At 45.7% G+C, this 20,290-nt stretch overlaps 1 protein-coding gene across 1 annotated transcript in view; it reads right to left on the reverse strand.

The window, feature by feature from the left end:
* Window positions 1–19,728, reverse strand: part of DDRGK1 (DDRGK domain containing 1) — a 38,443-nt gene extending 18,715 nt beyond the window's left edge. Inside the window, exons 1-4 of the mRNA XM_086746143.1 lie at window positions 19,597–19,728; window positions 13,063–13,221; window positions 2,885–3,003; window positions 1,188–1,289 (exon numbers count right to left, since the gene is read on the reverse strand). Of these exons, the coding sequence (XP_086602269.1) occupies window positions 1,188–1,289; window positions 2,885–3,003; window positions 13,063–13,221; window positions 19,597–19,684 (468 nt within the window). The 5' untranslated portion in view covers window positions 19,685–19,728. The remainder of the gene's footprint in view (window positions 1–1,187; window positions 1,290–2,884; window positions 3,004–13,062; window positions 13,222–19,596) is intronic.
* Window positions 19,729–20,290: the final 562 nt, after the last annotated feature.

The following is a 20,290-nucleotide window of genomic DNA, read 5'->3' on the forward strand; positions in this document are numbered from 1 at the left end:
CTACAAACCAGAGACACAAATTTCCACGCACACTGAAGTCTCCAAAAAAAACTCACACTGAAAGCTGGGGGCTACGCTCCCCTGGGACGGCAATTATTCAGCACAGGATTGTGCAGAACACTTTGGTCCTTGCCTCCAGAAGCACGTTGCAAAGCTACCACACAACTTGCTCAAGCACCAGAGAGCATGAAACTCGTTCCTAGTTCTTAGCACTGATGCCTAGAATACACAAAGCAGCTTTGAAATAAGTTTGCCTCCCTCACTGATGAAAGCATTCACCAAAAGCATTTCCATTGCACAGTACCTGTTTTTCTGGGTCACTCCTGCTAACACACACCTTTGTATGCATAGTTTAGAAATCTTTAATTGTCAAGCACACGTAAATTTGTATAATTAGAATAAAATTGTATCATTTTACACAGAAGTTGCAAATTCAGTTGCTGATGTCTTTCACTTTCTGCCCTGCTGGTTACAGCTGGCAGGCAGGCAGAGCTAACGTGCACAATGGAACAGGGGACAGATGAGATTGCGAAATCTCCTTTGTTGAGAGACACCCAAAGCTGGGCTGGTGAACGTCCTGAGCAACCTGCTCTAACTGGACATGGCTGGAGCAGGAGGAGAGGCCAGATGGTCTCTGCAGGTCCCTTCCAACCTACATTATTCTGTGACTGTGATAACCAAACTTCTCCTGTCACACACCAAGCAAGCAACCCCCACAAATTTCTCTTGCAACTAGGTACAGCTCCTTCCTTCATACACCTGCACTTAAACAACTCCCAGGAGGACTAACAGCCAACTTTATCACCTATGTCTGTCAACGTAACAAACTGGCCAAACGATCTGTCCCCATGGCATGCAGCAGTAGCAGATCCACTGCCAGGAGCTTGGGTTTCGTTTTGCTCGAGACTCAGCCGTGGGTGGGTGCTTGCTGCTACATGCCTGTATTGATGTTGAGAGCAGTTTTCACTTCTGCCAAGCACTTGAGGGAACAAAGCTGGGATCTACAGTTGCAATAACTGAGTAGTACTGTAATTCAAACAAAATAGGAGCAACAAAAAAGCAAATTTAAAAATGTTTGCAATAGCAATGAAAGGCAAAGGGAGTTGTGCTGATCACAGAACTTACACAGAAGCAATCTCAAAGACAAACTTGGTTCAAAATTTCCGTGTATAAACAACCAATCCCACCTGTCGTTCTTCCTCAAGACGTATCCTCTCCTCTTCTTTCCGCCTCTCCTCCTCTCTTTTTGACTCGAGTTTTTTCCGTTCTTCTCGCTCTGCTTCTTCAGCCTAAAAAAACACATTAGGCAAGGCAAGCCTTACTCTTCCTGAATGTACATTTTTTAATTTCCTATTGTGATACCATGGGGGAGTTTCTTACTATCTTCCTAGATGTGTGCTCAGAAAGAAACAGTAAAGAGAACAGTAATAAAAAGCCATTATCATTTAACTCCCCCTTTCTTCCCCAATCTTCAGCATACTTACTATTGTGCTAAGTTTAGAAGTTACTCATCTCACTTGCTTTATCTGTATCTCAATAAGGGTTTAAGCTTCAAATGTGCATGTGAGCTTATTACTACACTCATATTAAGTAATATTTTATTGTGGCATTCCATTTCCCCTCACTTAAAATTTAGTTAGAGGGGACTCTAAGGAGAGGAGACTCCAAACTCTGTAAAACCAAGTACATTCAATTTTCTCATTAACCTAGGCAGAATCTCTCAAACAAAAAGCCATACTCGTCTCTTCAAATCATTTTATGTTTGTTTTTAAACCAAATCTAGCAAAGAAATTGTTGAAAATGAGGAAAGAATGAAAAGAGTGTTTAGTGTATTGTTTAGAGACTTTTTTTTTAAGTTGTTCTTCAGTCTCTTCAGCATACTTCAATTTTAAAATATATTAAAGGAACAAGCAGAAGACATTCAAATGAAGGATTTGTGGCTTTGACTGTTTCAGAGAAAAAGACCCAACCGAGGAATGTATCTGTCTACATGGGAAAATAAAAATCAGCATGTTTTAAAATAAAGCAAAAGATTCCTTGCGCTACCAACTGATGCTTATCTACCTCAACTTTGCTCAAACTTTCCACAAAAAAGAGGCTAATTAAATAGAATGAATGTGGAAAGTAATGACAAAATGGTTAAAGCATAGAGTGAGAAAAGGATCGTAATGGAAGTTTATATATAAACATAATAATCAAGTTTATTACCCCCTGCCCTATCTGCTCAGTGTAGAGCAGAAACTGAGTTTAAACCTCCAGTGGCACTAAAATTCCCAAGATGGAATTCCACTGGCTTTGTTTGCACCCTCTACACATTAGAAATGTTAATAGTTAATTTTTTTACAAAATGTGTGAAGTCCACCATCCACTCTAGCCTCTGTTATGCAAAGGCTGTTTGAGTTTTAACTGCTTCTCACAACTCCATGTTCCAAGTTACAGAACAACACAGAGTTTGCAAAAAAAAAACCAAAAAAAAAACCTAGAACAATTAAAAGGAATTAATGCATAACCCACAGCCATCTACAAGCACACTTGGGAAAGCAAGTTTCAAAAAGCCTGTTGCTTCCCTGGAATTCACAGCAAAACTGAAAAAATACAGTATTTAAGTACTTTTACACACAGATTTAAGAAAGAACTACTGAAAAGCTGTGTGTTCGCTCTGCGTAGCTGGTCTCTGTTTAAGGGCCAAACTTCAACCAAAATCTGGCATCAGAAATTTCCGTAGATTACAGGGTCTGCTTTTCCTGTCCGCTAATCTGTGAAAAAAATAAACATGGCTAAACACAGATAAACCCATACAAAGTTCTCCATCATCACCAGTTCTTTGCTGAGGACTGCTATTCAGGCTCTGCTCTGGTCTCTATATGTGGCAGGAAACGCTTACCTCTCTCTGTGCTTTCCTGGCTTGTTTCTCTTCTAATTTCCTCTGCTTTTTTGCTCCAATTTTCCCAGACACCTGAAATTCCGGCACTTCCTCAGCGTCATCTTCCTCTGCAATATTGTCTTAAACAGTAAAAAAAAAAATAAATTTTATATCGTCTGTAAAAAAGCTCTTTGAGAAACTTCACTGCTTCCTAGGAAAGCAGCAGCACATGAGGAGACACACGTACATTTCAGACAAGATCTATTAGATGGAAAAAGGCAAAGAAAAAGAAAAAAAAAATCAAGAAAAAAAAAATCCACGCAGGACTGCCAAAGCCACAGAGTAGAACTAAGAAGGCAAACACACACTCAAGTGCAGCCAGAGGTAAAAGTTCACTTGATCTTTTGAAGGAGGGCTGTTCATAAACATTTCCTGCTTTCCCCAATTAAAAGATACACTTGCTCTTACACATAAAATGTCCTAATGGTTATCATTATATAATTGCTTAACATCCTTTCTTCCCTCTTTCCTTTAAGCTTAGCACAACAGATATCTGTTAAAAAATTGGGATTCAGAGGCATGCCCCTCATCCACCAGTCCTAGCCTGACACGACTCACCTTTGAGGGTGGGGGGAAAAAAAAAGTTAAAAATAAAATTCTTGCCATGGGCTGCACCAAAACTACATGTCAATAGTTCCCTGTCGCACGACAATTGGTTGTTTATAAAGGTGATTTCTACAACTGTGGAATGTGAAAGCGTCATGCTCAAATGGTGTGCAAATGCATTATATTTCTGCTCACCCAGGGGCTAAGCAAGATGAAAGAGCTTTTAAAGGCTGCCATTTCCTCCCTGCCTCCAGCCCAGCGTCTCATGAACATTTGGCCACTTTATTTGCTAATCTAAATTAGTCCTTGGTCCTGCAACAGCAGTACTGCGGATTGACCTCAACGCTCAGAGAGAAATCATCAGCTCACTTCACGAAACACTACACAATCTATAGATTCATGGCTCTGAATCAGATGGCAGAATCAAAACGGAAGATCTTTACCACACGCATCCCTTTTTTGGGTAAAGTAATTTATACTTTGAGCATCCACAGTGCTGTTCTGCTTGCTGCTGTCTTCAGATCCACACACTTGAAGTAATCTGGAGAAGAGCACTGCCAGCTCCTGCTATTTTCCCAAAACGCAGTGGTTATTTAGGGAGGGAGAAGAAGAGCGTGCTTAAGTTTTAGCCTTCATCATTAAGGGGTGGAAAACACCAATTCCCCACCCACAGAAGCCCCGAGCCCTTGGTTTCTAAGAGCAGGCTGACAAGAAGAAAAAGCCCATCACGTTTGATAACTGGTTTCTTAATGGTCTGCAGCGGTTGCACCTGGAGCCGTGGCAATCACCAGAACTGGCTTGGGAGGGCTGCTGCCAGGATATTTGCTGTAGGAAGCTCTCTCCAGAGCGCCTGGTCTCCTTTTTTGGGGAACCCAAAAAGCTGCTATTAAAAGGAGCATACGGATTAACGAGCCTCACCCTTCTTTTATAGGCAGAATTAGGTTTGAAACACTCTTGTTTTACTAATTCCAGTACGCAGAAGGGTACTATGGTTAAGCCACCGAGACACATCATCAGAAACAAATGTAATTGAGAGCTGTGTAGGTGGCTCTCAAACAACTGAGCTGTTTTCAGGACATGGATGTTCATATGAGGTAGGCTTGCTGAACTGGGCTTCAGAGAATTACTAGTATCTGACTACTGAGAGGATCAAAAGGGTTCCCCCTTCCTACGCCACAAACAGAGAGACAACAGGGGACACTCAGACTTGATACAGTCACTTCTACAATTTTGCTGAAGCTTAAAATAACTTTATTTGTATTTTAAATGTGGGGCTGAGGGGAGTTCCAGACACAATGGGTGAGCAACTCAGCATTAGCAGTTAATACTCCAAAATTAACTGTTCAATACTGGCATTATTCTTTAGAAAATTATTTCTGGAAAACACCACGAGTATAAAACACTATCTGTGACACTGTTCAACCTGAGGCTCTGAGCGCTCCTCGGATTTCATCGATACCAAGAGCACCTGAGCCAGAGGTCAGGCAGAAGTCTCCAGGAAGGCTTTTAAAGCCTTTTTCCAGTCCTAGATCAAACATGCCTTTCTTCAGCAGCACTTGCTTTCCTCCCGTTTGAAGCATCTGATGCGATCCCTTAAGCACCACTTCCTCCAAGCTTTTTCCAGTGCGTGGACTTGCATCCAACAGAAGACAGACATCAGCCCATGATTCAGCAGAGCTTTAAAGGTCAACGATGTGCTAAACCTGGGTGCAATTAACATGTGCTAAATAAACCTGAACGTGCTGACAAGAATATAAGCACACAGTAAAAGGATTTGCTGAATCAATTGGTTATTACAGCAGAAAGCTGCACCAAAAGCTGAGTGGATGCTGCACATGGCCAGTGAGACTTTTTTTTTTTTCCTTTTTTTAACATAAAGAAGCTCTCGTTTCAGCAGCTTTTAACAATCATTTTTCACATACTCACAGTTGCCAACACTAGTAGACCTGACGGGAGGTCAGTCCATGGGAACGTGCGCTCCATCTGCCCCTGCGCTTCAGATGTGACGCAAGACGTTCCGTTAACTGTGCTCACTGCTTGTGAAAGGAGTTTATCATCACCCAAAGCACCAGGCTTGGCCAGCCTGTGTAAGTACTCGGTTGGGAAACCTAACAACATCAGACATCATCGTACAGTCAAAGCTGAAAGTGTATTTTTGTTGAAGCTGAAAATGTATTTTGTTTGAAGATGTCCCTGCTCCTTGCAGGGGGGTTGGACTGGATGACCTTTAGAGGTCCCTTCCCACCCAAACCATTCTGTGATTCTGTGGTGCTCTGTACAGTTTAGCTGATGTGTTAAACCGTGGCAGTTCTGGGATGTACGTAGGGTTGTGGCAGGAAAGGGAGAGAAGCTTAGTGCTCCAAAACTTGACACAAGCAGCTTTTCAGTACTGACTCTCCCTAACTGCTCACAGTACCACAGGACGCAGAAGTCTTGTTCCTGCTTTGCAACACGGTGCTGATAAAGAACACCAAACCTCAAGGACCCTCTTCACCTGAGCTGCTTGTATGTGACACGATGGGACCGCTATCAAGCACCGTCACAACCCTACCAACATGTTCTGGTCCGTCTTTAGAGTCCAACGCAGCTATACCACCATTTCCAGAGCTTGCAAAGCATTCCCACCGGCTTCCAGCTCTAAGAGACAGAACGCAGAAACAACCTGACTTACAGCGATGCTTTCACACTACTTGACATATTCTGCTTTGCACAAGCATGGGTTTTGCTCAGCTAGCCAGCTGAGGGGCAGCTGCAGGGAATCTTAGCTTTTCCTTAAAGTTTTGAACATACTGAGAGGGAGGACAACAGGAGGCAGTCAACAGTCATCCAGAGATTTGAATCTCTTGAAATTTACAGAGTACTTTTAAAAAATACTTCCTGATACCATTAGAAGGTGTGCTGGAGTGCTGATGTTCTCTAACAGCACTGATATTTACACAGCTACTGTGGACAGAATATGCAAAAACTCCAAATGAAACAATCTGCATCATGTATTTTAGTTGCCGTTGTCATCTGTGGCAAAGGGTCCGTCTTGCCTCCTATTAAGTTTTGGAAGTCAAGCCAATGGATTCCCACCCACAGAAAAGGACGCAAGCTGCGCATGTGGCTGCTCACAAAAAGTCCTTTAGGCACAGCTAGCTGTTTTATTTCCTATTTATGCAGCACCTAACAAAAGGAGCAAGAGAAATGGAGGGAAGATGCCAGGCAAAACAAACAGTTCAGCCTGAAAGCAGAAGACATATGTGTGTTATTAACATTGAATAGATGTAGGATATCAGCCACCGGAAAGGAACTGATCCACCATATGGAAAGGTGTGGGCATTCATGAGTAACACAGCCCTGCCGTGGCACAGTCATAACAATTTTGAATTTTTTATTTTTTTTTAAACTTGGTAGCTATCCAGTTCAGGAACCGAATGAGACATTGGCTTATTAATCTGAAGCCACAAAACCAGCCTACGCTGAGGACCGAAAAAGGACAGCAGACAAAGGACATTAGCCCCTCGGAGCAGAAGTCAAACAACTTGAAGTTTTTTCTCGACTAAAGCCATATGGCATAACTGAGAAACCACACACCTACCTCTTCCACACGCCATCTGCGCTTGAAATGTCTCAGGGGCAGACACACATTGTGGATGCTTTGATAACGCTGAAGTCACTTTCTATATGAATAGCAGCAAGTCAAAATTAACTTTTGATTCACTGGTTAGGATATTAGTAGTCAAAATTTAACTGTACTAGAAAGGTTTTCCTACTGATTAAGCATTAAAATTATTTTAACCACTACATCAATTAATACAGCTCTGTTACCAGCTGTTTCACAGGAACAGCGCAGGACCACATCAGCGTTTGTACGTTTATAAATTTTCCAGATCTTTCAGCACACCAGAGTATGGGGAGATGCAACGTCACATGAGAGGTAGAGGGTCTGCTCAGAAAAAGTGCTTCTTACATTGGCAAATTTCAGCACAAACACATTCTTCACGTTAAGTTACACACAGTATCCATCACTTAATAGCGATAAAAAAAATTACAATTATTTTTTATATTATTTTCCCCCAAAACTAGCAGAAAACACTCATGCAAGATTTCTTTAGGTGTTAAGATTTGAACGCTGGGCTACACAGTGGGGCATTTTAAAATGCAAAAATACTATAGTTTTTTAAACTTGTAAGATTTTTTTTTTGTTTTGTGCTTTCTTCCTCAATCGTGATTAACATAAAGGAAAACATGAGATTCTGATCTCCAAGTCTTGCCAAGCAAAAGAGGAGAGGAATTTTATGATTTAATTTATGTTGGAACCGTTAACTTCTTGTTATCATTTTTTATTTTACAAGCTAGAGTACTCAGGCTGTCAAAATCCGTTCACTTTATCATTATCGAGTCCGTGTAAGTAATGCAGTGTTCACTGAAAGGACGTTCCTAAAGCTGTGCTCAGATGTAGAGGGCTAAAAGCTCAGAGAAAAGGCATGCAGATGTCGGGATATTTAACCTGCTGGAGTTACATGCTGCTGCCAAGAGTAGAGAGTTTGTTCCAGTTAGGAATAAAGGCCGTTGACAAAACCAGATTATTTCTTTGATGCAGTTCTTACTTTCTCTTTGTTAAGAAAAAAAAAAATCAAAACGTAATAATCCACACAAAATCCCATTTTTTTTGGCAACGCTTTTTTGCAACAAGTCTGAGAGATCATTTGTAGGATGTGGAAGTGAGCACCTTTCAAAATTAAACCTTTCAAAGTATTCCCTGGAAATCTACTGGGCTGCTCAGGCTCTCCTGGCACATCCTTCTCTTTTGCCCCGTTTCTTTCTGTACCAAGCTCAGCCTCACCCGCAGCACCCACCAAAGCCTTCCACCCAAAGGGTTGCCCAGTGGCCTTTGTTTTGCTTGGTGGTTTGGAGATAGCTATCGTTTCTTAGAGAAGTCTTGTTTCTTTGTAACTACCCTAAATCATGGTGTGGTGAACACCCACCAGTTTCAGCCAACAGAAATGTCATCCTCCTAAATCAACAGCAGCAAGTTGCGGTCCAAAACCTGGACTGCAAAGCCTGTCTCCTACTCACCGACTGACTGAACCCCCCTGGAAAAGGCACTTCGCCTGTGAGTGCCTGTCTCTCCGCAAACTCTTTGTATCTTGTGCTGGAGCAGGCAGGTTTTCTCGCCACGCGTTGGTACAAAGCCACCGTCGGAAATAACGTATAACAGTCCTTCAAGCAAACAGACATTAGCCTCAGATCATCATCCTCTCATTTTTACCACCGCGGGATCAAGACAACCCGACCACACTTGCTGTTTTAAGTTCATCCCCGCAAGTTTCTTGTCACTTGATAGGAAATAACAGTACCAGAACTTTTAGGCAAACATCAGATGGGCTGGGTAACTTTCTACTCCAAGTTGCCAAAAAAAAAAAAATGTAGCACCAAGAGAAGTATCTACTGCACTGCAGAGCTCTTTGCCAGTGTTCAAGGCACAATGAGCCTGTTTGAAACCACAATCATAGAATCATAGAATTTTTAAGGTTGGAAAAGACCTCTAAGATCACCAACCATCTACCTAACACCACCACGCCTACTAAACCATGTCCCGAGTGCCACGTCTATGCGTTCTTTGAACACCTCCAGGGATGGTGACTCCACCGCTTCCTTGGGCAGCCTGTTCCAGTGCCTGGCCACTCTTTGAGTAAATAAGTGTTTCCTGATATCCAGCCTAAACCCAACTCTAGAATTGAACCACTGCTTTTTCTTCACATGACCAGCAACCAAACAAAAAGTTTTGACGAGACATCTTTACACGCACCCCAAAGGTGATCAAAGTCCAAGTGGAGGACTCAGAGCGTCACTCAGGGAAAAACAAGAGCCAAAGACACTCTCTTCAGTCAATAAACAAATGCAATCTGAAATTGGAAGACAACTAATGCTATTTATTCACACAACCCCATGCCCCAAACATCCCTCAACCCAGCTCCAGTTTATCCCCTTTCCCCTGCTTCCTTCCACCGCTTAGCTTGGCCTCTCCTGCCCTAAACAATTAACCCCCGAGATCCACACACATTTACGCCTTGCAGTGAGTTTATTATCATTGTGGCTGCAGCTAGCCTCACAAAGCCGCTTCTGTCTGCGTTCAGTTTAAATTAAGATACGACACAGCTAGTTAAGTCTGCTAGCTGGGATATCAGAAGCAATCTGTCCTCATGAATACAGGGCTCTCCTTCCAGACTCCCTTTCCACAGGGAAAAGCGTAGGAACTCTGCTAGAATGTGCAGAGCAGATGTCCTCTGAGGCACACAGACTTCACCACCAGTTGCCGAGATCGCACTGGGCTGCGCGAAAGACACCAGCGTTATGACTAGAATTAAACTGGGCAACGTAAGCCAACCAAACCCATTTTTTCTAAAGTCAGCCTGGAAGTCACGCTGGTGGAACACAGCTCAGGGGTCTCAGTCATTTTGAGAATTACTTTGTCACCAGTGAAAAATATCTCCGCAGCAATCTTTGGTCATCGGAGGATATTAATACATGTTGATATTCTCATAACAGATGACCTCCTTTGAGCACTCAGCTAACCACTGAAAACCATTACTCAGGCAAACCGAGCCGGCGTAGGCAGCCGGCTAGCGGGCCAGACCCACAGCACGGTGCAGCCCACACGGAACCCGTGAATAAGGAACCCACGCGCACCGCGTGGGTTGCAGTTCTGGTAGGAAAGCGGAGGCATTTAGTGCTTCACCCTTTATTTTCTGTCTGTCCCAATCTGCAAACCGCTTGGGTGTCTTACCCTAACCCACCGAGCTAAAGGAAGAGCTGTAACCTGGTTTAGCTCCACCGGCAATGGGTGGAGATTTGAGCATTCAAAGAATAATTTACTGTCCTTGTCTGTATTAAATGACTCCTTGTCCAAATTTGGAAGGAAATAAGATAAAGATTTCAACTACAGAAGGGGCAATTAAAAGTCATCAAGGTTCTGATCCTAGTGCCACCAGTTGTTTTGGTTCCCCACCCCACCGCTACTCTGCGAGAGAGCTGAGTACCGGCACAGCACAACAACTCAGCACAGGCAGCAGGAACGGCGGGCTGCTGCTTTACCTCTGAAGTTTTCTTTCTCATTCTGGAATTGAAATCTGATTGTCAGATGGAAAACAGAAACCCCTCATGCTAACCACAGCTCCAAAGCCTGCGAGTGTTGCATCTCCTAGAGTCAGCAGAAGCGGCTCCTGACAGGCAGAATACTTTGGCGAGAACAGCAGCTCCTACCCGACGCCACTTTTACGTCTGTAAGGGTAACACAGACGCGGCCGGGGCATCCTCACGCCCCTCCTGAGCTCAGCGCTAGAAATCTTGCGGTGCTGGGTTGGTGTTACGCCCGCACCCACCCGTGGCAGAAGTCAGAGTGACACAGAGCGGGGTCAGGTAGCTTTGCCCAAAGTTAAGAGAAGCCCAGAGTGGAAATTCCACACACAGAACAGAAACTTACCAGTAAAATGTTTTAACAAATGTAACAATATTTTAACAATGAAAAAAAAAAATCCACTTCAGTGGCAGATGTTCAGAAGCCTTCTAAAGCAACAAGAACACTTACAAGTCAAGACTAAAGACATCAGACTGGCTTGTTTTCAGTGTTTCTGCCTACACTGCCAAATAACTCTGCTCTTCAGCCCCGGGTGGCCCAGCTGGTCCTGCATTGCCTGCGACTGTACATCACTGCGTGCATTCTGCGTTCTCTTTCCATGTGAGTCAACTAATTTTTACAACCCAAAACTATGCTCTGGGGATAACTTACTACTTCAACAGGTTCAAATGGAGGTAGTAATTAGAAAAAAAAAAACTCCTCTATATTGCAATGACACAGAGAAAATGCACGCAGCCCCCACACAAAGGAGACAAATCCAAGAGGTGATTCCAGGCCTATGCCACACGTCCACAGAGTGGGCTTTAAAATACGTCACACGTCCTTCTCTAAGGGGGAGAAAAACCCCTAAGCCAATATAGGTAGCTCCAGACCAGGCTAAGGGCTTTGCAGCACAGATGCAACCGGTCCACGACAGAGAGGGGCTGATCCCGAGTAAAATGGCCACGAGTCATTCTGCACCTCAGCGCTGGGGAACCACGGACAGACGATTCCCTCCACAGCCGTGCTGAGATCTGAGCTCAGTCTCCAAAGGCTTTGGTGTTACTGTTGTGCAATGGTGCTTAGGCACTTGGAAAGGCTGTGCCAGAATATGACTAAAAACACACACAGAAGCACAAAACAGAAGCAAAGAGCAAGAAGTTGTTTTAATTTGAAAAAGAAATTAAAAAACCCAAATAAAGCAGCGATGTCATTTCAAAGAAAACTTCACGCAAAAGCCGCAGCATCTGATGTGCAGTAAGCTGCAAAAGAATTATTTATAAAGCCCAATGACACAGATTCTTCTATTGCTAAAGTGACAAAGTCAAAGAAGCAGTTTGCTTTGACAGCTTCGCTGTTGGCCTTCGGCTTTCAAACTTTTGATGTCTGGAGTTTAAGGCGAAAGATTTTTAGATTAGATTTTCTTTCCAGGATGTTATCACACGAAAAGAAATAACCAAAGTTGAAAAGTTCAGGCCTGTCAATTTTCCATTTGCAAAACTCGTTGAACACAATTAATCTGAAGAGCACATTTACCTGCCAACGTGAGTGCAAGACGCTTTCTCCAAGCTGCAAGACAAGAAAAGCCAAAGAACGCGCAACTAGCCTTTAATCAAGGCATCACACAGATGCATGCTCACTGTTTCTCACCTACTGCAGACCAAAAAGACACTCCGATCCCCGCTGCAAACCCAAGTGAAGCAAAGCCCACTTTTGCCAACACTTGAGCAGAAACCCTGAACGCTTAACTCACAGCCTGAAAGTAGAAGCAATCCAGTTTGGTGAATCATGGTAGTATCGTCTCTTTAGTAATAAAGATAGGTGTGAAGTTTCACTAGAAGAGGGAGTGAGGCTTGCAGGGTGTAGGAGGATGTTCTTTATCACCATATTCTGTTGACAACCACACCACAGAAGTATAACTATTAACTGCTAGATCCAGCACTGGAACAGAGGACTTGTCAACAGCGGCAGTGAGACAAAATGCTGCTCTCCGTGGTGACGTCCAGCTACTTGGCTTGGTTCTGATCACCACCTGGATGGCTCCTCAGAAAGAAAACTGCAGCAATTACACCGGGGAACGAACGCTTCCCACCGATCTGCAAGAAACCAATACTTTACTACAGCTCGTTATTCTAGCGCAAAGGTGTGGATTCTGTTCACCCAAATGTAACCTGCTTGGCTAAGCAGGAAATACGAAAAGCAGTTTCTAGAAAGTAAGTGAAGAATATGTTGTGATGCACCGTTGGCACAACAAACTGCCAGAGCTCACCACAGAAGGAGGCAGAGACTTCAGTTAAAGGTAAGTGGTATCTAGCGACAAGTGATGAAGTATGGAGAGAAGCTGGACAGTCAAACAGATTGTAGTCAAGCTGTAAATAATTCACAGCCAGCAAAACCGAGAAACTTTCTTCGGGAGCCAACTGCACCTCTTCATCAGCCTTAACATCTGTTAAGGTCCACTGCAGTGTTTGCAAGATGAACCGAACGTTACCTTCCACCCAGTCTCCTGCCTGCTGCGCTCTCCTCTGGGCCATCAACCGGCTTCCCATGTTCCTCCGGCGCCTTGGCATCCCATCTCCCCGCTCTTCAGCGTAGGGCCGAGGCCTGGCCGCCGCCGCTGCCACCACATTTTGCTGGTGTTCCTCATCAGCTGCAAAAGAGAAATAAAGTTGATGAGAGATTTGCCATTTCTGCTTGCTGCAGTTGTCCTTTTGCCAGTCAATTTTTGCAATCAGAAGCGCAATGCCAGTGCTGTTTTCCAAATGAGGGAATGCCTCCCTCTCTCATGTGTTTTTTTTTTATTTTCCTGCATGGCAGCAGATACGTGCAAGTTGCTTTCCCATGATTAAGCAAGATCACACCCTGGAACCTTTTTATTTGTGCACAGTGCTCTGTGCAACGGAGATTTCATCCTGACGGCAGTCTCTTTTGCAACAGTGTATAGATCGCCCTAAAGAAAAAGGAATAGCTATGTGTTGCAAGCGTTATTTGATCTGAAAGAGCCCACGCAAAAAAAACCCGGAACCACACAAAATGAACAGAGACATCCCCCCACGAAGTGCTCAAAAAATGTTCTTATTTAATCTAAACTGATAATCCCTTCTTCCCTTCTGCCAGACAACAATTCCCTTTATCTGGCAAGGCTAGCAGTGTAATCATTTCTGAGTTACCAAAAGGCAAGGAGCTAGAATTACTTTTTTCCCCCCCTTCTGAAATATTCTGATTTTTTTTTTTATTTTGTACTTGTGTAACTTAGTAGATTCATTTGAATTCAAACCTCAGAGCACGCATGTTTCAGAACAGAGTATGTAAATCATTGTACGCCAAACAAAACCTGAATAGCAAATAAGGAGTACAAATTTCAGCCGTCACACGTACAGGGTAACTTCGCTCTGCTGTGGTGATTTAAACCGGCTCCCCAACAAACACAGGCAGGGGAAGACAGAACACCAAAGGTCGCTGCAGCTCGCACTGCTGTCCTCTCTGTGTATGCTGCAATTACTAATTAAGATCTGAGAAATGAGGAAAATCGTAACAGAGGAGCAGGGAGCAAGCAGGGAGGCAGCACGGGAGCAAGCGACTCATTTCAGTTGCTCTCCACAGAAAATCCTCTGCCAGGTTTTTCCAAGACCTCTCTGATCCTGTTGCCATAAACTACGGTAGTAACGCAGAAACAATCAGATAATGGGAAAATACCACCATCCTTGACATCTGCTTTGCATATTCCGTTGATAAGCGTAACTGATACTTGTGTATGTTGTTACTTGCTCAATCCTGTAAAGTATTCACTGCTGCGCCTTAATCCAGGTAAGTATTCCAGTGGAATTCCTCATGGAAAGCTGCAGAACTACTCACTCACTCAAAGTCAGGACACTTTTTTTTTTTTTTTTGCGCTTTGCTGGATTATATTGTGTCCCAACAGGAGTAGAAAATGCTTTCCACGCTCTGCCAAGTTTCCAGCATCCTCTGATCCAAACAATGCCTTCCTAAAAAAAAAACCCTACTATTAACATATCTGTGATCAGAAAGGAAGATTCATTACGACTGCGTCTACCTAACGATCAAAGGCGTGCTTGCAGCTCATCTCAAGTCTATCTCTGCCAGCTTCAAAGCGGCTAACTTTGGTACTGACAACGATATCGCTGCGGCGGCACCCGGCTCAGCGCAGGCTGCAAACCAGAGCCACCCGGGGAAGTATTTGGCCAGCGAAGCCATTAGCAGTTCAGGATTGCTGCAAACGACGATATTAGCAGTCCCCCAGCAAAGCCCTGCACTAACCTGCACCGTGACATTTTGAATTGAGTCACCGCGCGAGCACGCTGCTGTCACCCCCTTGTTCTCACCCACTGCTTCTCTCTGTGGACCAGAACAGGTCTGCGGTAAATTACAGAGCGCAGGCTCCAGGGATCCGATCGTTTTGCTTCAAGACTCGCCCGGTCTTATTTATAGCAGGATAACGCTTATTTTGAATGCTATACAACATGCATTACACTGCAAAGACACAGCAGCAGATCACTGGGATGCTACTAAATGCCAGAAATATTGTCTGCAAAAAGACTTTCTACACAAACGCAGTATTTTTCTCGTCTGTCTCAGTAACTCCCAAAGGTGGAGCTGCACAGCGGACCAGCCGTGCGGTTCCAGCGCTCATTCATTCCGGGGCTTGGTTTTCGTTCCCGTTGTCCCGCGAAACAGCGACTGCTTTGCATTTTGTGAAAGAGGAATCTATTTATAAGCCACGTATTCATTTCAGCCCGAGGTGCTTAACCCTTGCAGAGACAAACGTGTGAACCAAGCTATCCTGTTTTCTCTATGTAATTCTCTACAGGAGACACGGCAATTCCTCAAAGTTGACCAGTGTTAACAGGGCTCAGAAAGTAATAAAAACTCCACCAAACGTGACCCGTATCACGGTCAAACACACAAGGCAAAGTTGGACAACACTTTAGTCAGCTCTACAAAATATTCAATTATCATTCAGTAAGAAAAGATATGCTTTCATACAGCTTTTTTTTTTTTTTTCTCCTGCCTCCCCTATAGCTTCTGTTTGCAAGGCTTTCAGCTGGACAGTCATTTGAAAAACGTCAATGTCAGTCCCTGAATTTCTTCCCATCCTTCATGGAGGGGAGGAGAAAACAATCATTTGTCCGCGTGGCTCAGGATACATCATTTTTTTTCCAGGATTTAAAAAGTTAGACGTGCCCTCTCTTCCTCTGAGCTGGAAGTGTCATCGACTGACTAGAGCTGCACACAGAGGGGTGTGACTTGTGGTTCCAAAAAAACACAGAGGATATACTTTAAAATCCTCTTGCTCTCCTTGGAACTGGGTTGACTGTCAGATTTAAGCTTAAGAATCATTTTCTCTGGGGTCTGTGTGGTTTTTTTTCCCACCTTCTCCTGCAGCACAGGGAGTGGTTTGGCCACTGCACTTACCTGGAGCTGCAGAGGCCTCAGACATAAGTGGCACCCCAGGCTAGCGAGTTCACGCAAAGATTAGTCACACAAGGACTAATTAGACACGAGGACTAATTAGACTCGATATCGAGCCATCTGAGTGAAACTTAAGGACTGACACCACACAGGTGAGACAAGCTGATCCAAGAGTTGCTCAACAGTTTGCAGAATGGCAGGACAGAAGAAATTAATTAGCTAAAGCCTTCACTTAACAGGCAATACAAACAAACAATTAAACAGATGTCTGGAAGATGGAGACGGGTTTAGTTTGTATTTTAAGCGTTCTGTTCTCCAGTTTCTGATGCAGCCTCTCAAAAACCAGGCAATTATCTCTTTTTGCGTGGACAGGGGGTTTACCGCTGTGCTGAGAAAGCAGCTCTACCTCTGCGTTTTCCGAAACATCAGCACAGCGCAGAGGCAGCAGCGGAGATGATTTCACCTGACTCGTCAGTCAGCGCACAGCAGACCCCGGTTGTACTGTCAGAGCTCCTTCCCAGAGGGAAACAGAGCAGAAGTCTGTTCTGAAAGCAGAGCTCTTTCCTAAACAGAATGTGAAGCGCCGCTGTCAGATCATTGCAAAGAATACTACGAACTCTTTCAGAGCCCAGACTTCTTCGGACCAAATTTTACATTCCTCAGGTAGAAATGTGCCGCTTTACAAAGCTTTGCAGATTTCCACTCGCTCAGAGCGAAGACGTTTTTCTCGAGAAGCAATCCTTTGCCTACCACAGCGCACAATCTTCAGCCGTGTCAGATAAGCAAGTCCATCGGGGTAACAGCTGGGCTGGCAAGTTTTGAAGCGGTCCAGCAAGACACAGCTGCTGGTTTGTGAGCTCCCTCATTCTGCACCCACGCGGAGAGAGCTCCACCTGCTGCACCCTCACGCCTTAGTCGCACTTCCCACCACCATGACAGCATCCAGCATCTTCCACCTTCACGCTAACCTAACCTGTGAAATTCAATGAGAAAGTGATTAAAAAAATCACAGGATGGTTTGGGTTGGAAGGGAGCTTTAAAGGTTTTCTCGTCCAACCCCCCTGCCAGGAGCAGGGACATCTCCAACCAGATCAGGTTGCTCAGAGCCCCGGCCAACCTGGCCTGGAATGTTTGCAGGGATGGGGCATCCACCGCCTCTCTGGGCAACCTGGGCCAGTGCTCCAACACCCTCAGTGGAAAAAATTCCTTCCTTACATCCAGTCTGACTCTACCTCCTATTTTAAAACCATTACACCTTGTCCTATCACAGGCTCTGCTAAAAAGTTTCTCCCTGCTTTTCTTATAAGCCCCTTTAGGTACTGGAAGGCCACAACAAGGTCTCCCCAGAGCCTCCTGTAAAATGCAACAGGTGGAGGTATGCTGGGCTTCTCTGAGGAGGCGCTTTTGCCCAGTACAGCTTATCACATCAGGCCTTGCTCGCAAACAGATACGCCAACCACGTACAAAAGCCGGCAATGCTGTGGTTTTCTTCTGTTCTCAGCAGAACAAGCCCAGGCATGATCTTGCTCGAAACACTGTGCGGCTCCAAACGACCTTTTGAAGGAAACGCAAAGTGACGGGGTTTACCTCTCCTGATCATGAGCTCCCTTCATTATCTAAAGCAGTCAAGTCTTGAACGTTTTCAGAAGGGCAATTCCCCAAGAGAGAGCATAAAGAGCAACTGCTGCCCCAGTCCTCAGCCATTAAAAAGGAAAAGCAAGAGCTACCAACCGGTTCTCTCGGTCAAGCGTCCCTGGTTTCAGGTCCTTTCCAAGTGACAACACCGATTTACTAGCAGAACTGTAGCAGCTTCCACTTTCCACGTAAGAAAAAGGAACAGGAAAGCAAATTCCCGTTTAAGACCAAATTTTGCAGCTATTAAATACACCACAGCTCCAATAGTTTCGAAAATTAATTTCTGTTGTGTAAGGAGAACGACAACATCCCCACAATCTGAAATTCTGTGAAGGACTTTATAATGACAGAAATCAGTATATTAAGGAAGAAAGAAAACCACAATAAAAAAAAAAAAACAACAAACCAAGACCAATGTGGAAGTGTCAAAAAGATGCCACTGAAAAACAGGCTTCAAAATGATTAAATTATCCTGAATGTAAACTAACTTTAACCAAGCTGCTCAAAACCAGTATTGAAGCTTTTTGAGATTTCAGACCATTTAAAACAAACGTTTGGGCTTCAAGTTAGTTAGAACTTCGTACACTTAAAAAAAGAAGAAAACCTCTTAAGCCCCACAACCCTCGTTTTATCGAAGTCACGATACAAGTCAAGTTCAGGAAGTTATGTATTTCCAGCAGCCCCATTTCTCTGTGACATGCGTTACTCCCTTTTACCAAAGCCTCAGCTTTATTAATCCGATTCACTAGGAATCTGATGAAATGTCATTGGTTTCCAAGCTGTTTAGGAAGATTTAGATCAGGTCTACCCAAGAAAAGGCGTAAGATAAGTGCGTTGGAAAATTTAATTATCAGCAAAACCTGCTTTTAGAACAAATTCCTTAGCAGCACAAACTCATGACTGTGTTTATACTAGAGTTGGTTTTGGTTTATTTTTCTCTTTAAAAAGTCATCAAAGCTACCTCTGCCTCAAAAGAAAAACAAAACAAAAACCCCCAACTCCAAAACACTCCAAATCTTGGAACTGGCGTTGTTACGTTGACTAAACTTGAATGTTTGTCCTGGCTAAACATCTGAATTCGAGACCCTGCAGCTAAACAACCTCCCTCCTTGCAGTCTGAAAACAGAAGGCTGGTAAGTTCACAGCCGCATCTGACTTTTTCCCCATAACATTCAACTTGTACCCACGCAAGGTCACTTCCACCAAGGTTTCACGGTGGCAGTTGTGGCACAGAGAGAGGCAGAAGGACTGGAAGTGCTGTATCATCTTCCCAGTGCGGGACTGCGCAACACCACACGTGAATAAACCTGGTGTGGCTAACGAGCCCTCGCTGCTTCAGGTGAGGTGGAAAAAGAGCAGAAGTGGGTAATTTCTGGGAAATACAGGTGGAGCGGGCTGTCAGGGGCAGGAGAAGGGTCGGCCTGCCTTTTGTGTCTCATGCCTGAGAAGAATATTAACCGGCCGCGGCCCAGGAGCTGCCGGGGAGGCCTAGGAGTGTCAGCCAGGCTCTCACCTCACGCCTCGGGTTTCACTCCCCGTTTGCAGGAGGAGCCTCAGGGACCCCTTCCCCCCGCCCGCCCAGGCCAGAGCGGGAAACCAGCCGGATTTTAAACCCCACGGCAAACCCTTCACTCCGGCACCGCCGCGGGCCAGGAACCGGTCCCCGGCCAAGAGGCGGCCAGGCCGCGCCGCCGCCCGGGGTTCCCAGCCCGGGCTTTTGAGGGGTGACCGCGGCGGGGCGGGCAGGAGGGCAGGGATCCCCGGGAACACCAGCGGGACCCCCCCTCTCCCCGCCATGGCGGCTGTCCCCCAAGGGGAGGCCTGAGGTGAGCCCCCCCCCCCGCACGGTTTCCATGGAAACACCCGCCTCCCCCCGCCGGACCCCGTTGAGAACAGGGGCGGGCCCAACTCAACGCGGGGGGGGAGGGGGCGGTGCGGAAGGGGGAGGCCCGTGACCCACCTGCCCTCGCCTGGTCGCGGAGGCGGGTGGCGAAGAAAAGGAGGACGGCGAGCAGCACGGCAGCGGCGGCGAGCAGCGCCGCGTCCATCCTCCGGCCTGGCCCCGCCCTCAACCGGCAGCCGGGCGGGGGCGGGCGGCACTTGGTACGTCCCACTTCTCCCTGCCTCAAGGCCCCCCCCAACTCGAGGTGCGGGCTGCCCCGCGCTGTGCCTGCAGCGGGGCGCTGCTGAGGCGGACGTGGCGGGGGCGGGCAGGCGCGGCGGAGGGCAGCCCGCGCAGGGAAGGGGCCTGCGGCCGGGAGGGAGCGGAGGGCCCGCGGCGGGCGGTGAGGGCGGCGGCGGGGCCGGTTCCGGCCGCTGCTGCTCCCGGAAGGGACGGGAAAAGGGGGAATTAAAACCGTGAGGCAAAACCACCCATGAGCGTGGCTGCTGGGGGCAGCCCATGAGGCGTTTCCCTCAGCGGCAGCGCGGGGTGGGCGTCTGGGCGTTGCAGCAGCTTGGCCCACGCGTGGCGATCTCCACGCCCGTGGCAGTGACGCTTGAGTTACACCTACGAGTAGTTATCCCGGTTCTGGCCGGGATGGAGTTAGTTGTCACCTGTGCTGGGAGAGGAGCTGGTGGCACCTGTGGCTGGAGGACACAGCTGGGACGGGTTACTAATTAGCCAGCAGCTGGGACAGGTTACCCAAATTGGC

Source organism: Chlamydotis macqueenii, chromosome 4, assembly GCF_036417535.1.
Source record: "Chlamydotis macqueenii isolate bChlMac1 chromosome 4, bChlMac1.mat, whole genome shotgun sequence".
Taxonomy (NCBI): Eukaryota; Metazoa; Chordata; class Aves; order Otidiformes; family Otididae; genus Chlamydotis; species Chlamydotis macqueenii.